The sequence below is a fragment of the Rhinatrema bivittatum genome, chromosome 4 (assembly GCF_901001135.1).
Source record: "Rhinatrema bivittatum chromosome 4, aRhiBiv1.1, whole genome shotgun sequence".
In the NCBI taxonomy this organism is placed as follows: domain Eukaryota; kingdom Metazoa; phylum Chordata; class Amphibia; order Gymnophiona; family Rhinatrematidae; genus Rhinatrema; species Rhinatrema bivittatum.
Window position 1 is genome coordinate 114,070,417 of NC_042618.1, and position 17,228 is coordinate 114,087,644.

Consider the following 17,228-nt stretch of genomic DNA (forward strand, 5'->3'; position numbering starts at 1 on the left):
TAAAATGCACAGGAAAGAGGGTAACTCTTCAGACTTCTTGCAGCACACTGTTGGCTTCCCTGTGCAACCTCCTCTTTTTATATTTGCCTGTCCACCCTGTTGTCCCTGAAAGGAAACTTCACCAACTACCTTTCCCTCCTTGAAGCCTTGACAATTGAGCTACTGCTCACAAGTTTCAAACTTGTGCTAACTGAACCCTTTTTATGTCTATACCTCCCATATTTAATGTATTTATTTTAAAATATTTGTTACCTGCCCTTCCTATGTTCAGGGTAGGTTACAAGATACACATATAATTTAAATCACCAATACACTAAAAACCTCATAAGTCACTTCCTTAAAAACAAAGACAAAGGTGTAGCATGCGGAAATATTCAGGTGAAATACTTAAGATTCACATTTACTTCAACACTGTTTAACTCTTATCTTCTCCAACAAACCCACTCACCATTACTTCATTAAGAATCATTAATCATTTGTATTATGTTATTTATTTATATTTTTTTATCTATATTTTTAGGGGATAAGTTTCAAATCCATTTATGCACATAAAACAATTTCATGCGTTTAAATAGCTGCATTAAAATAGCCTGGTGTCGAATTCATGGTGTGCATAACCCATTTACGTGTCTACCTTTTATACAAACTGAGCAGAGGCCTTCCAGGGAGCAGAGCTGGGGCAGCGTTGGCACTTACATGCATAGCTTTTTGATTTTAAAGAGGTGGTGTAACTTTACACAAGTGAATGTGTGCGTATACTTGGTCAATTACCTGAGTATTTGCAGTGTGAACCTATATGCATTTAAGTTTCCTTTGAAAATACTCCGTACAGTGTAAGTGTGCAGGTGGGCTGTTATCAAATTACCCTAATCACACAACCTCTCTTCCACCCCCATCCTCCAAACCTCCCATTATCATAGCCCAAGCTACCAAACAGTGACAAAACATCCAGAGTTATTCTTGCCTTGCCAGGGGGAGCAAGATAGTGGAACCTCCCCATTCCCCTCTTTGGCTCAATATTCCTTCTGCCTTCTCTGCCTCAAATCCATACCAATCAGACTTTACTTACAATTAATATGGCTACAAAACAGGCCAGTGTTGTGTTCCAGTCGCCGCTGGCTGTTGCAGATGCCTTGCCTACCAGAACACTGTAGAAAATGAAGTCTCCTAAACCAAGTTTCACTCCCCCTGTGGAGGAAAAATGCATAAAATGTCAAATACAGAACATACAAAAAAAAATAAGAATGAAGGAAAGTGGATGCAAACAAAAGGAATTTTCGTTAGTCGTTAATTTAGCAGGAATTACTGAGACATCAAACATCATTCCTCTGCCATTACACAATCTCACAGTACTTTGAATGCCCTTGTAACGTGTCAAACATATGGTACTATATACACCCATGCAAAGCACTGCAATAATCAGACAGGCTAATATGAACAAATGAAAGGAATATTGATAAAAAGACAATAAACCGATCCCAGCCAACCCAAGTCGCCTGGATCTTCTGACAGGCTTCCAAGCTGTCTGTTCCTCTTCCCACCTGGCCTATTGGGTCTTCCAATGACAGCCGAAAGGCTGGGAGCAGCAGGGAGGTGGCATGCTGGGCCACTGCTGCAGAGTCTGAACAATCAGCTACAGCCCCTCCCCTTTTATGCTGTAAACCTAAGCCTAGTGGGAGAGGACTTGGAGCTGCAGGGACACAGACACAGGGAAGGAGAGCATTGCAGTTCCTGGGCTGACCTAGAGGGACTTCCGTTGCTCCAACAGTTTTCTTTCTACATTCCCCCATCTGGCAGCCGGTGCCCCTTCCTCTCCCTCCATATATACCCTTTCAACAAGAAACCTCTGAGTCACTATAGATACAGAAATCAACCTCAAAAAACACAACATCACCATCAAAGACAGATTCTTCAAACTCCAGACCCTCAAAAGACTCAAACCACTCTTCTTCCCACACGATTACAGAACCGTTCTCCAGACCTTACTATTCTCACAAAGCTTGATTATTGCAACTCCCTTCTGCTTGGCCTCCCTGCCACCACAATCAGACTGCCTTAACTACTACAAAATGCAGTAGCCAGATCCCTCACAAACAGAAAGAAATCGGACCACATCACTCCCATCCTCAAGGCCCTCCATTGGCTACCCATCATCTTCCGAATACAACACAAAGTCCTATCACTCATCCATAAGTCACTCCACAATGACAAATTGAATTGGTTAAGCACGCCCCAACAATACCACACACCGCAACGAAACCTCCGATCATCCAACACTGGTCTTCTTCACATCCCCACCCCAAAAGAAGCACATCTAACCATAACAAGAGAACATGCACTGTCCATAGCTGGACCCTCACTTTGGAACAACCTTCCAGCACAACTAAGATCTGAACCCTCAACATAACTCTTCAAAAAACACCTAAAAACCTGGCTCTTCCGACAAGCCTTCCCCCAATGATCCTTTCCTTTTAGCACCTTACTCCTGTCCAATCCTTGTTACACAGTTTGGCATGCTGATTATGTTCATGACTTTTCTTTATAAGAACTCAAAGTCTCACTAAGTTATATTAGAAGAGATTTGCATTCACTTATATTTATTATATTCTATTTTTTATCATGTTGCCTCGTTAGAAATACACAAGAATTTAAGTTATTATGTTGCATAAGAAATACGTTTCACTGTAAGAAATAAGCACCCCCGCTTATTTCCTTTCCGTTATCTGTAAACCGATGCGACATCACTGATCTAATGTCGGTATATAAAAATATATAAATAAATATACTCTCTGCAATGCAGGAAGATCTGCTCTAATCACTGCTGACAGAGGAGAGGGCTGCGGGACATAGTGACTGCTCACATTCATTATCCCTGCATCTCATCTCACCATGCGGCTGGTTTGGAGAAAGGCTGGGGGAGGGGAAAAGAAAGGGTAGAGCAAAGGCAGAAGACAAGACATAGGGTTTCATGAAATGAAACGCCAGTGGGACGACTCAGAACCAACATCAGGAAATATTTCTTCACGGAGAGGGTTGTGGATGCCTGGAATACCCTTCTGGAAGAGGTGGTGAGGTCGAAGACAATAAATGAATTCAAAAGGGACTGGGATAAACACTATGAATTCCTGAGACTGGAAATGAAGAAAACGGTGCATGGGGCTAACCTGCACAGAGCGGCATTTACTACCCTTAACAGAATGTATGGGGGTAACCTGAATGGAGCGGCAATTCGCATCATTATGTATCTTGCTGGGCAAATGGAACATTTAGTCTTTATCTGTCGATATTGTTATGTTTATGATTGATGCGCTTTCCAGACCTCTGAAGAAGGGACCTGGAAGGCCTTAAAACCTCATTTGCTGGTCCTTTAGGTATTATAACCTTTTAAGGACTAAAACTCCAGGTGTAGTAACAGACAGCGTTTTATTTTCATTTGCCCTGCAATGGTTAGCAAATGCGAAAAAGCAGGTCTGACTTAATGGCTCACTAGTAGTGTTGTATATTGTTATGCAGAAGACCAGGGTTTGATTTCCATGCCTGGCTTCTACTCCTAGATACAGCATTGGCAGCCTGCTGGGGGGGGGGGGGGGGGAAGGGGTGCGGACATCAGAAAATTAAAGGGAACATCTCATCCAGACTCACTGTGCATGCATCCCAGGTTTTGGAGAGAGGCCAAGGACTGCCACTGCAATGGATGCACTTTAAAAGGGCATGGGATAAACATGGGGGAACCCTAAATGCTTGAGGTTGGCAATGAAGAAAAGGAGTAACCTATGTTAACTTTAGTGTAACATTTCTGCATGGGAGTAACCTGCACAGAACAGCAACAACTACTCTTAACCGAACACATGGGGGTAACCTGCATGGCACGGCAGTTCCTTTCATATGCCACTTGCTGTGCAGACTGCATGGACCATTTGGTATTCATCTGCCAACTCTGTTATGTCACCATGTTAAGTTGTGTAAGAGGTTAAAAAAAAAAAAAAGACAGGAGTAGTTGTGAACGAAGACTAGTGGCACTTTAGTCCAATAGAAGCTGCTTCCTATTGACCTAGAAGCCCAAAGGAGCAGAAGGAAACTGCCAAGTCAAAAATAAATAAGTAAATAAATAAATAAAAAGCCCAAATATTTCAAATTTGAAATATGTTCCTTGAAAAAATGTGTCTAAACACAGTGTGCCTTTCTCATCATTTCCCTTCTCTATTTTAGTTCGCTCTATTTCTTCTTTTCGTGCCTTTTTTCTACCACTTTTTCTCCTTTCCCTTCTCTCCAATTTTTCTTTCATGCAGTCTTACCCTCTTCTCCCCTCCTTCCAGTCACTTCTTTCCCTTTTAAATGTCTCCTCACCCCGATCCCCCACCCCATGCTAGCACCTTGAAAGGAGTAATGCTGGCCAACACGGAGCAGGAAAGACATCTCCACAGGTTAGCAGATAATAAAGAACAAGAAAGCCAAGAATAAGTGTGCAAAGCCAAGAAGCAGCAGCAGCCAAGCTAATCCCAGCATCAGCTAAAATATTTTGGCCATAGAAAATTTCAGTGCTGATTATGATTTCTATTACATTGTTTGAGTAAGCAGCTGCAGAGCTGACCCATGATTTCTCCAGTATTTTTTCTTGGGGATCCTGCGTTTTCCCTTTACACTATCACAAGGGATGTTAAAATAAATAAATAAATATGAAAAGGCCAGCACTTATTTGCATCAGGCTATCCTATCATGAAGAGCTTTTTTCTTCTTAAAGGGGAAAACTGTATTACTATTCCATCTGCTCCAAGATCTTGAACAGTTTAGTGATTTCCCTACTCCTTAAATGAAGGGCAAGCCCAGGACTGCATTCAGTAAAATCTCCATTATAAGCAGCTCTGAACTATGCATAATTAAAGAGGACCATGATTTAAATGAACTGTTAAGGCTACACAACTGCTTGTAAATCCTGAGAACCCGTGCATACCAACAGTAATTATATCCTCGGTCAAGTCTTTAGAAGAGGAACCTTCTATTAAGAGTTCTGCTGAAATGAACAATGTCAGGAAAGTTTTCTGGGCTTTTCTATCACCTCATTTGCTCAGAATAAGATGAGAAACTAAGCAAGCTACTTCTCCGCATTGCTGTGTTTCTTTAGATTGAAACTTGCATGATTATTACCAGAATAATCTGTTCCTTCCACAGAAAAAGCCAGTTTTGTACTTGGAATCATGACACACCTTATATTAAATACTAAAAATAAACAAAGTTTAGCTTAATGAAGCAATTAGAAGATAAATATTATGTTAACTGCAACCCAACTAGTTGAACCAAATGGTACTAATTCACTCGAGGTGCCCTATCTGGCTTTGAGTGATCTGTCTGAGGCCAGGATAGCAGTACAGAAATTTGAAAAGAAAAATATAAAAAAAAACCCAAAAAAAACTTGAGTGGCATATATGGTAAAGAATTCTGCTTCCATGTTTGATATTTCTTAGGGCACCCCCATTATATCCCCCACCCCACATTAGCTAATAGAACTGGTTGGGCCCTGTGAAGGGGCACTTATTGGACATGACAATACTCCTGAAGGGAATATGGGAGAATGGTGAGTAAATAAAATGCACATAACTTTACAATAGACCGTACTTGTTTAAAAACACTAGTTTAATGATTATAGTGCTAGGAGGTAGTCATATACACTTTAATGATGTATGTGTTAACAGTAAATAATTCCATACAATGGGGACAACTGCAAAGCAAATTCCTCTAGTAAATGCATTAAAGGTCAATAAATATCTTATTCTGCATAGATAATGGGTAGAGCAGCTTAAACCAAAAAACTCAACCCAACAAAGAAATTTGCTTTGGGTGAGTAGGTGAAAGAGGAAGTTAACTTTCCCACAATCTTGAGCTGCAGCCTAGAACCCAAGGCAGTGGTTTGTATTTTTGGCATACACCTCGATTCTCAACTACTAGGAGGCATAAATACCCCATGTTGTCAGGAGTTTCTTCCTGTCCTTGAGGTACATTTGCCAGGTACAGGCATTGTTTGGACAGGAAAGACTTTTTCTAGTGGTTCATGCTTTAATACTAAGGAAAACCGATTACTGTAGTATTCCTGGCTGTAAGACTGAAGGGGTTGCAATTGTTGCAAAATACTGCAGGGAAGGAAAGAAGAAATCAAATCATATCACCCTCCTTCTTCATGTTTTGAATTGTATTTCAATAGAACAGAGTATTCAATTTAAAGTTTGTGCATTGGTCAAGTGCCTATGGCATGCCAAACAGATCTGGCAGAACTGCTCCTGAGATATGAGCTATTGAGATCATAAAGATCTTCCCTAAAGGTCTTGTTAGCAATGCCTGCATAATGAAATACTTTTTTGTGCTTTGGTTCAGTAACTTGGAACTCTATGCCTTTGGAAATATGTTTAAACTGGTTGTTTAAGCAGGTTTTTGGTCAGCTTGTGAGAACCTTTGATAAACAGAGAACTCCATAACAACAACTAGGGGTTAGCTGTCTGCAATGTACTCTGCCTCCATCTGTTGGTAGGGAGATACAACCTACTATATTTAAGTGGTGCAGTACAGGAAGAATCTAGTTTCTCTGTGACAAAAGCAGTGAAACTACACCAAACACATAAGAGAGAACATTGCTAACGAAATTCTCAATTTAGCAAACAAGAAATCCTTGTGATTTTGTCCACCTGTTCAGGAGTACTAAAAACAATTGATGGAAACAGGACAGAAAACTATATACCATATTGAATTTACACTGAATAGCCTTTGTGATATATATATATATATATACACATATATACACACACACACACCTGAGCTATATACTCTGTATAGCCCCAAAGACACAACTTCCTGGGAGGATAACAGAAGGATAGGGGGTACTCCATGAATTTAGCAAGTAACTCATTTAAAACAAATCAAAGAAAATTCTTTTTTCACTCAGCACATAGATAAGCTCTGGAATTCATTGCCAGAGGATGTGGTTACTGCAGTTAATGTAACTGGATTTAAAAAAAAAAGGTTTGGCTAAGCTCCTCGAAGATAAATCCATAAACTGCTATTACGGTATCAATAAGCAATAGTAGCTTGTGATCAATCTAATGCTTGGGTACTTGCCAGGTACTTGTGACTTGGATTGGCCCTTGGAAACAGGATACTGACTTGGATGGACCCTTGGTCTGACCCAGTATGGTATTTATGTTCTTAGGGTCCTGGACTGGTGTAGCAGAGCTCCTGGAAATAAAATTAACAGGCAAAAATGTCTCCTTCAATTTTGTCCTGCTATACCAGACTCGTCCCAACAGGTGGGAAGTACCAATGTCATTACTCAGGGAGGGAGGAAGATAATGCTACTTTGAGAAACAACTAGCTCTGAAGAGGGTATTCCCTTTAGCAGAACTGACTAATCAATGATGTCTTGAAAAAACCTCAAAGATGACCAAATAGCCACCTTATAGATAAATTCTGGTGCAACTACCACTTCCAACCAGGAGGAAGACTGAGCCCTCGTTGAATGAGTCCAAATTAAATTAGGAGCCCTACACACCTTAAACAAATATGCGGAAGCAATGGTGTCCCTAATTCAGTGAGCAATTGTGCCCTTGGAGGCTGCTTCACTCTTCTGCAGCCCCCCAAAGAACATGAACAATTGATTAGTTCTTCTGAATAAGTTAGAAACTTCAAGATACTGGAGGAGAACCTGGTGCACATCCAAAAACTACAGAGACCTGTTTTCACCCCAACATTCAGACCTCAAGAAAGCCAGAAGGGTAACATGCTGATTCAGATCAAATGGTGTCAAAACCTTGGGCAAGAAGAGGGCACTGGCTGAAAGGACACAAAATTGGAGCAATCAGAAAAGGATACCTACAAAACAAAGCTTAGATCTTGGAAACACACTGTACCGAGCAAATAGCCACCAAAAAAACTGCCTTGAGAGTAAGATCCCATAAGGATATCTGCTTCAGTGGCTGGGGGGGGGGGGGGGGGGGGGAATGGGACACAAGGGCCTTGAGGACCAGACTGAGATCTCACTGAGGAACCCAAACTGAACAAGGTCTAGATAAGTAGCTATTAACACCCTGCAAATCTTCCCCCATAACAGGATAGAGTTGTAGCCTGAACTTTAAGGGAACCCAAGGCTAGCCTTTTATCCAGCTTCTGCTAAAAGAAAGCCAAAATGCTAGGGACATCAGAACACCAGAATGACAACAGCCAGCCCCTACAGATCTCTTCAAAGATGTGTCAGATTCCATTATAAGCCAAAGTAGAAGAACTCTTTGGAGTCCTCAAAAGGGTGGAAACACCTGAGGATGAGTAGCCCTTCCTCCTCAAACATGCCCTTTCAAGAGCCAAGCCATAAGAGAGAACAGAGAAGGGTCATCCATGAAAATTAGATCTTAAAATAGGTCCCTGTGAGATGAAAAGGAAGGTCTTCATGGAGCCTCATGAGATCCGTATACCAAGGTCTTAGAGAACAATTGGGTGACTTAGTTGGCTTTAGATTGGCCTCAATCTCTATCTGGCATATAATCTTGCCCACTAGAGGTCAGAGAGGAAACACAAAGTAGCATCGTTTGTAGCCACAGTTGAACTAAGGTTCTATTCTCCAGGAACCAAACTCCTTGCAACAACTGAATAGTAGAACTTTGGTATTCTTGTGATTTGCCATCAGATCTACATGAGGTACTCCCCATTTGGGCACAATAAGTAAAACAAAACTTCCTGACCATGTTCCCACTCTCCAGGATCAAGGCAATTTCTGATTAGGAAGTCTGCCTGCACATTATCCTGCTTGGTAATGTGCACCACTTACAACAGCCAGAGATTTTTCTCTGCCCGGGGGGGGGGGGGGGGGAAGCTTCATCTCCTCCAACAACCCTAGACTCCTGGTGCTGCCCTGTCTTTTCATATATGCTCCTATTTCACATTGTTGGCAAGAACATGGTCTGCTTTTCCTTGAATCAATGGCTGAAAATGTAACAGGGATAACTGAATGGCCCTGGTTTCCAACCAGTTGATAGACCAGATTGATTCCTCGAGAAACTAAATCCCCTGCACCATCTGGTCCAAGCAAATGGATAGACTCATGTCAGTCAAGACCAGCACCCAAGACGGCTCCAACAGACTAACACCCCACAACAGATTTTGAGAGACTGTCTACCACTGAAGTCCTTGACTTAACATGGCTGGAATGGGAAGATTGAGTTTACAATCCTGGACTGAAGGAACCAACGAGACAGAAGAAAATGCTGAAGGGGTCTCGTATGAGTCCTGGCCCAAGGCACCAGATTCAGAGCTGTTGCCTTGGACCCCAAGAACTGCAGGTAGCCCCAAGTCCTTGGAGACAGAAGAGCCACAAAATTTAGGAGTCTCAGTTTGTTTACTCTCTCCGGTGTCATGAAGACGCGGCCCACCTCAGTACTGAAGTGAGCCCCAGATACTCCAATGATTGAGAGAGAACCAGACTGCTCTTTGCAAAATTGTCCACCCAGCCCAAACTAAAACTTGGACCACTAAGCAAATGCTTGAATACCTTCTTGATAAGACTTGGCCCTGATCCGCCATTCGTCTAGGTAAGGATGAACCCTGATCCCTTTTTGCTGCAGTGATGCTACTTCAACCACCACCATGACCTTGGTGAACACTCGCAGTGCCATGGCCAGTCTTAAAGGAAGAACCCAGAACTGAAAATGCTCCTGGAGGATACAAAAACTGAGGTACTTTTGGTCTTCCTGAGAAATAGGAATATGGAAGTAAGTTTCCAACACATGCAAGGAGGACAGAAACTTGTCCTGACAAACCGTCAAAAGCACTGAACAAAGTATCTGCATCTGAAAATTAGAAACACAGAGGTTGGAATTCATCCATTTGTGATTTATCTGAATGAACCATCCTTTCTGGGGAGTCCTCACTTCATTCCAGGGATGAAACTGGCACCAATGCTTTTAGCAGTTGAAGTCACATCAAAGTCTCCATTGCCCTCCTTTTTATGGGAGAGGTGCAGGAAGAGATCATAAAAGGCATTGAGAACAGTGGAACAAAGTTTCAGGGAATAGCCAAGACAGTTCAGTTCTAACACACTCTGGTCTGTGGTAATATAGGTCCACTCCTGGTTTTAAAAAAAAAAAAAAAAGGAAAAAAAAAGCTGAAGGCAACTGCCCCACTGGCATCATGAGAGAATGGACCTGCTGAGCTTCATGGACAAGACTTACTGCCTCCCGAAGAGGCACCAGAGTCAGGCTGTGGCTTGCAGAAGCTACAAAAGGGCTGATCCTTGTTTTATGAAGCCTGAAAACCTCAGAACAAAAAAATCTAACTACTTTCCCAGCCTATATTGCCTGAAGTTCCGAAACGGACCTCGACCTCTTGTGGACTGATAAGAGGAGCATGGCTTAATCAGGAAGCTTCTGAGGCTTAGATTCTTGACTAGCTGACCAAAGCCGGAGGAGCATCCTCATCCATTGCAGAGGCTCGCCCTGGAGCTGAGTCTCCGAAATGGCCATGGAAGCATGGTCCAAAATGGCTGACATTCCCATCAAAACTGCAGCCTTGGAAACCGCAGAACGTGGCAGCCCCAATGCACAGTCAGGAGAAGAAAGCTGCACCAAGCATGGAATGGACTTAGAAACCCTCCTTCCACACAAGGCAATCAAGCACTTGCCGGGAATTTCCGCTGCTGTGATGCAGAAAAGGTACAGGGCTCGGCTACTGACGCAGACTACCTGCAGCCGCAGACCCAACAGCATCTGCCCTTTCCAAGCCTGTCCATATTGCCATCCAAAACCTCCTCGGCTGAATCAACAAATTTGAGGCCCCAGAGCCCTCCTCTAACAAAAGGCCATTTACCCAGCAAATAGCCAGTAAAGAACTCTTCTCCCCCAAAGAGACTGCCTAATCAAAGGCTCAAAGTTCTGCTGTCTTGAACAGCCCGCTCCTCTTTTTTTTTTTTTTTAAATTAATTTCTTTTACTTAGACCTTTAACTCAAAGAAGCAGGGCATAGGGAGGAAGGCCAGGGAACAGGATGATTAGTAAGGACAAATCCAGGAGGATTCTTTAAAGAAGCCAAAGGCAATAAACCAACCTAAAGAATGTTTCTCTCCTTTACTCCTGTTTTTCTCTTTTTTTTTTTTTTTAAAGGAGAATATCCCCTTCCCATTTGGGTTCTATCAAGCCCCCCTCCAGGACTGAGAACTCCTGTTCCTGGACTCACAATAACTAGCACACCAGTGGCCTGGTCCAAAACAGTTTTCAAAAAAAAAAAAAAAAATTGCTGAAGCACCAGTTCTTCCTACCATCTTCTAGAGATAGAGAATACTGGATTCCTCCCTGTGCTGCATTACCTATACATAGTAGTAAAATGTCACTGGAGAAACCAGTGCACTATGTCTCCATCTGCTGGTAGAGGGGTACAATCCACCTGTTGGGACAGGACCAGTGTATCAGGGTGAAATGGAATAAATGATTATGTCAGATAGTGTTAAAAGCAGGTTCCAAATGGGCTAGATGCCCAGGATTCAAGAGGCTAGAAAAAGAAAAACAATATCTGCCAAATGAATCATCATACAGCTTTAACAAAGGCAAATAATTTGCATTATTCTCTCTGTTCTGGGTCCAAATGTCATCTGGGACATTAGAATGAAATTTTAAAAGTACTGCTGTAAGAAAACAAACGAGTACAATCAGGATATTGAACATCTGTGTAATATCTGTGCTTCTTATGGAGAAGCTTTCTTCTGACAGGTCAGGATCCGAAAAGGAAAATTGGTTCTTACCTGAATTTTCGTTCCTGTAGTACCACAGATCAGTCCAGACTCCTGGGTTTTGCCTCCCCTCCAGGAGATGGAGACAGAAGATTTGACAGACTCTGCCCTATATCCTAAGGTGCCACCTACAGTCCATCAGTATTACTCAGTATCAAAGCAGAATGGTTCAAAACCAAACAAACTATATGCAATTAACACATTACCTGAACTGGCTCACTAATCCCAAATGGGAACAGAACCCGTTGAACATTGAACAAAATTGATCTGCAGACCAGAAATAAACAAATGCTGAAGGAGTGGACTCTCCGTTACCTCTATGCATAAAACGGGTGGACTCTGGACTGATCTGTGGTACTACAGGAACGAAAATTATCAGGTAAGAACCAATTTTCCTTTCCCTGTACATACCCGGATCAGTCCAGACTCCTGGGATGTACTAGAGCTTTCTTACCTGGGGTGGGACCTGGAGACGCCCATTTGGAGCACACCTTCTCCAAATCCCCCAGAACCCGGGGCCTGGACAACCAGTCAAGTAATGCCTCGCAAAGGTGTGTAAAGACTTCCACGTAGCCGCCCTGCAAATCTCTTGTGGTGAGACTTGATGGCATTCCACCCAAGACGCTGCCTGCAAACAGGTAGAATGGGCACAAAGTCCAATCGGTAAGGGTATACCACTCAGCAAATACGCTGAACTTAAGCCTCTTTCAGCCAGCGGGCTATCGTTGTCTTAGATGCCATATTACCTCTTTTTGGACTACTCCACAGCACAAAAAGATGGTCAGACATACGAAAAGCATTTGTAACCTCTAGATAAACGCAGCAAAGCCCTGCGAACATACAGCTTCCTTAAGTCTTTAGAAGGGGAATCCGACCGGTCCAGTTCTGGAAAGGACGGGAGCTCCACTGATTGATTCAATTGAAAGGAGGAAAACTACCTTTGGAAGAAAGGAAGGAACCGTCCCCCTAAGGAAACTCCAGAATCAGAAATTCTCAAGAAAGGTTCTCTGCAGGAGCGCCGACACCCTACAAGCAGATGTGATAGCTACCAGAAAAATCACCTTTAAACGTGAGATCTTTCAGCGTCGCCCTTTTTAGAGGCTCAAAGGGCGCAGCACACAGAGCTGTGAGAAACAAGTTCAGGTTCCAAGAAGGGTAGGCTGTCTGCCTGGGGAACACAAGTGCTTTGCTCCCCGAAGGAAACGAGCCACATCCGGATGCACAGCTAACGCTACTCCCTGTATTGAACTGCGTAAACAACCAAGAGCTGCCACCTGCACTCTCAGGGAGCTACACGATAAGCCCTTGGTTAGTCCGGCTTGTAGGAAACAAAATATCCAACACCGACGCCCGGGTAGGAACAACCTCACATTCTACGCACCAAGATTCAAAGACTTTCCACACCCGGACATAAGCGAGGGAGGTGGACGTTTTACGAGATCTCAAAAACGTGTAGCCACTACCACGTCAGAATAACCTTTGCCCCTCAGGCGCTGTCTCTCAAAAGCCATGCCGCTAGACAAAAGCGATCAGCCTCTTCGAAACAGATAGGCCCCTGATGTAGAAGGTCCGGGAGATCGGGAGAGCCCTGTCACCACCAGATTGACCAGATCCGTAAACCAGGACGCCTCGGCCACTCTGGCGTTACGAGGATTACCTCTGCCGGGTGGAGTTCTATTCGCCTGAGCACTTTGCTGATCAGAGGCCAAGGCGGAAACACGTACAGCAAGACTTCTGTCGGCCAGGGAAGAACCAGGGCATCTACCCCTTCTGCGCCTGTCTCCCTGCGGCGACCGAAGAAGCGCGGGGCTTTGGCATTCCTGAATGTCGCCATCAGATCCATGCTGGGTATGCCCCATGTGTCGCATATGAGCTGAAAAGCCTCGTCGGCCAAATCCCATTCCCCAGGATCGAGATGGTAACGACTGAGAAAGCCGGCATTGACAACATTCACGCAGACTATGTGAGACGCCGCAATGCTGACCAGATGCTGCTCCGCCCAGCTTATCTGCTGTGGAGCTTCCACCACCACTGGTCGGCTTTTGGCCCTCCTTAGCGATTGATAGAAGCCACCGTGGTCGCATTGTCTGACAGTACCCTGACCAACTTCCCCTGGAGGAGTGGAAGGAAAGGTCGTAACACTAAAGACATGGCTCTGGTCTCCAGACGATTGATCGACCACTGAGATTCTTCCTGGGACCATTGCCCCTGCATGGATTTCCCCAGACAAACCGCTTCCCAGCCAGAAAGGCTGGCATCAGTGGTAACCACTGTCCACTCGGGCACTACCAAGGGAACTCCGAAGGGTTAAGTTGTCCGAGAGAAGCCACCAACCGAGACTGGACCTTGCAGAATCCGTAAGAGGAAGGGGCAGATGAAATTGCTTGGAGACTGGGTTCCATCGAGAAAGCAAAGCTGACTGTAAAGGACGTATGTGAGCAAAGGCCCATGGCACTAACTCCAGAGTGGAAGTCATCAATCCTAGGACCCTCAAGTAATCCTGCACTCTGGGAGGATGCTTGGACAATAAAAGTCTCGAACCTGTCCCTGCAAATTGCAAACGCACTCTGCGGTAAGGAAAACTCTCCCCTGTTGCGTGTCGAACAGGGCCCCCAGGAATTCCAAGGACTGGGAGAGTACCAGACGACTCTTGGCAAGGTTGACCACCCAACCGAGCGATCTCAGTAGCTGAAGCAGTCTGTGGACCACTGCATGGCAAAGCAACTCAGATTTTGCTCGAATCAGCCAGTCTTCCAGGTATGGATGCACCAAAAATCCTTCACTCCGGAGTTGTGCTGCTATCACAACCATTATCTTGGTAAAGGACCTGGGCACGGTGGCAAGCCCGAAAGGCAGAGCTCGAAACTGAAAATGACGTCCCAGGATGGAAAACCTGAGGAACATCTGGTGGGCGGCCTGGATGCAGATGTGTAGATATGCCTCAGTTAGATCCAGTGATGCCAGAAACTCTCCCTTTTGCACTGAGGCAATGACAGATCGTAAAGTCTCCATGCGGAAGCGGGGCACCCGAAGGCATCTGTTGACCCATTTTAAATCTAGAATGGGCCAAAAGGCCCCCTCTTTCTTGGGTACCACAAAGTAAATGGAATAGCGGCCTCTTCTCTGTTTCGCAGGAGGAACTGGCATAATGGCGCAGAGTTCAAGAAGGCGCTGCAAGGTGTCTTGTACTGCCTTTCATTTCTCCATGTAAGCGCATGTGGAGACTAGAAACTGGTCCCGAAGGCGACATGCAAAATCTAAAGCGTAGCCTTGTCTTATTACGGTGAGGACCCACTGGTCCGAAGTCAATTTGGCCCATTCCTCGAAAAATAGAGACAGTCTGCCCCCTATGACTGGCACCGAGGAATGGAAGGTGTCCCTTCATTGTGGAGACTTCACCCCAGGCACAGACTGGGGGTTACCGTTTCTACCAAAGCATCGGCCTCGAAAGGACTGGGACCAGGACTGCTGTCTGCTCGAATTTTGCCTAAAGGAGGAACTGGTAGACCGGGGCATTCGAAATCTTTGATTCCCACGGAAGTGAGAGAGTAGAAAAGGAGCCCCTTGACTTGGGTCTATCCTCTGGCAATCGATGAACTTTATTCTCTCCCAGGGATTGAATCATGCCCTCCAGGTCCTTTCCAAAAAGCAACTTGCCCTTGAAAGGCAGAGAGCCCAGCTGAGCTTTAGAAGAAACATTCGCAGACCAGTTCCATAACCACAGATGTCCTCGTGTCAAGACAGCCAAAACCATGGACCTGGCCGAAGTCCGCAACAGGTTGTAAAGAGCATCTGCACTATAAGCGACTGCAGCTTTTCCAGGTGGCCCACCTGGAGCGCTTCCCCTTCTGAAAGAATGGCGTTGGCCTGCAGTTGTTGCACCCATCGAAGGCCATTTCTCAAAGAAAAGCTGCTGCACATGGCAGCTCGCACTCCCAGTGCCGAGACTTCAAATATTTTCTTGAGCTGAAGCTCCAACTTTCTATCCTGGAAGTCCTTGAGGGCTGTTGCTCCTGTGACCGGGATGGTGGTCTTTTTGGTGACTACTGACACTGCCACATCCACCTTGGGAACTCTAAGAAGATCTAAAGCTTCCTCTGGCAGAGGATATAGCTTATCCATTGCTTTGCTACCCTTCAACCCTAGATCAGTTGTGTCCCATTCTCTGAACAGCAAGTCAGTAAATGAGAAATGAAAAGAAAAAGAAGTGGTCAGACCCCGCAGTCCCAGCAACAACTGATTTCCTTGTGGGATTCCTCTGGCGGCACTTCGATGCCTAACTCCCCTAGTATTGCAGGGATAAGCAGACCCAGCTCATCCTTTCTAAAAAGTCGGACCACCTTCGGGTTGTCTCCTTCCACAATATGGGAGCTGCGGACTGAATCCTGCTGTTGATCTGCATCCCCGTCTACTCCCAGCGGAGGCTTGGGTTGCAGGGTCTGAAACCTGTGAGGAAGAATCTGTCTGTATGGGGCACCATGGACCGTAAAGGGCGCTTCACTTTTGCAGACCCAGCACTCCCCCCTTCGTTTGGACTGCTTCTGTGAAACTAAAATTGGCACCACAAAAGAAGATTTCTGCCCCAGCCTGCTTTTTCACTGACTTCCTGGCCTTAAAGGCCTTATGAAGCAGCAAAATAAACTCTGAAGAGAAGGAGGAGGAGGAGTCTGAAGCCCCCTTGGGGCTCTCCTCAGACACAGGCGAGGCATGCCCCGTTGGTTCGTGTCCCCCCCCCCCGAGGGCCATTTGCTGCGGGAATAAAGAAGGCGGGAAAATCCCCTCCCCCACTGAGGCTCGCGTCGCTGCTCTGATCGTGCTTAAAATGGCTTCCGTTCCTGTGCTCAGCGAGAACAAATCAGGAGAAGGGGGCCGCAGTCCACTAACCCCTGTAGAAGCTTTGCGAGCGCTCTGCATATCGTCCCTGGCTGCAGCGGAGGTTCCTTCCCCCCCCCCGGGGAGACATGAGGAACAGAGGCCGTCCCGAGAAAGACGCTCATACCTGACATGCTGATCTCTGCGGCATCATTAAAGGAAGAAAAAAAAACCGACCTGGAGCGGTGAAAACTGCAGCGAAACGACCGGCAGCAGCAGCGAGGGAAGGGAGAGTCCAAGCACTGAAAATAAAGATGTTTTATTTATTTATTTTTTACTTGCCTGGCAGCCTTTTATGGGTCCTGGTCCTTCTGGGGTGAGTGAGCCGGGCTCCCTGGAATCACACTTAGCGCTGCTTGAAAGTGGTAATAGGGCCCTCCACCCTTAGCCGCAGCTGCTTCAAGCACCAGGGAGGATGGTCCCCCTCAGGACCTGACAACCCCCTGGGAGGCTGAAGAAAATCTTGTCTTTTTTTTTTTTTTTAAGACCTAAGTTTAAGGTCAAGAAAACAAACTCCCTGCTTTGTCTACTTTTTTTTTTACACTAAGTAAAAAGTACAGACTTGTAGGTTTTGCACCTCCACCATCTGCGGGAGACAGAGAAAT

General features: G+C 45.0%; 1 protein-coding gene across 6 annotated transcripts in view; it reads right to left on the reverse strand.

Moving 5' to 3' along the window:
* The window catches only part of PSEN1 (presenilin 1), a 68,396-nt gene that overhangs the window by 6,508 nt on the left and 44,660 nt on the right, over positions 1-17,228 (reverse strand). For all 6 annotated transcript variants that reach the window (XM_029598709.1, XM_029598706.1, XM_029598710.1 and 3 more), the window contains exon 10: positions 1,070-1,188. In XM_029598709.1, coding sequence (XP_029454569.1) covers positions 1,070-1,188 — 119 coding nt within the window. The remainder of the gene's footprint in view (positions 1-1,069; positions 1,189-17,228) is intronic.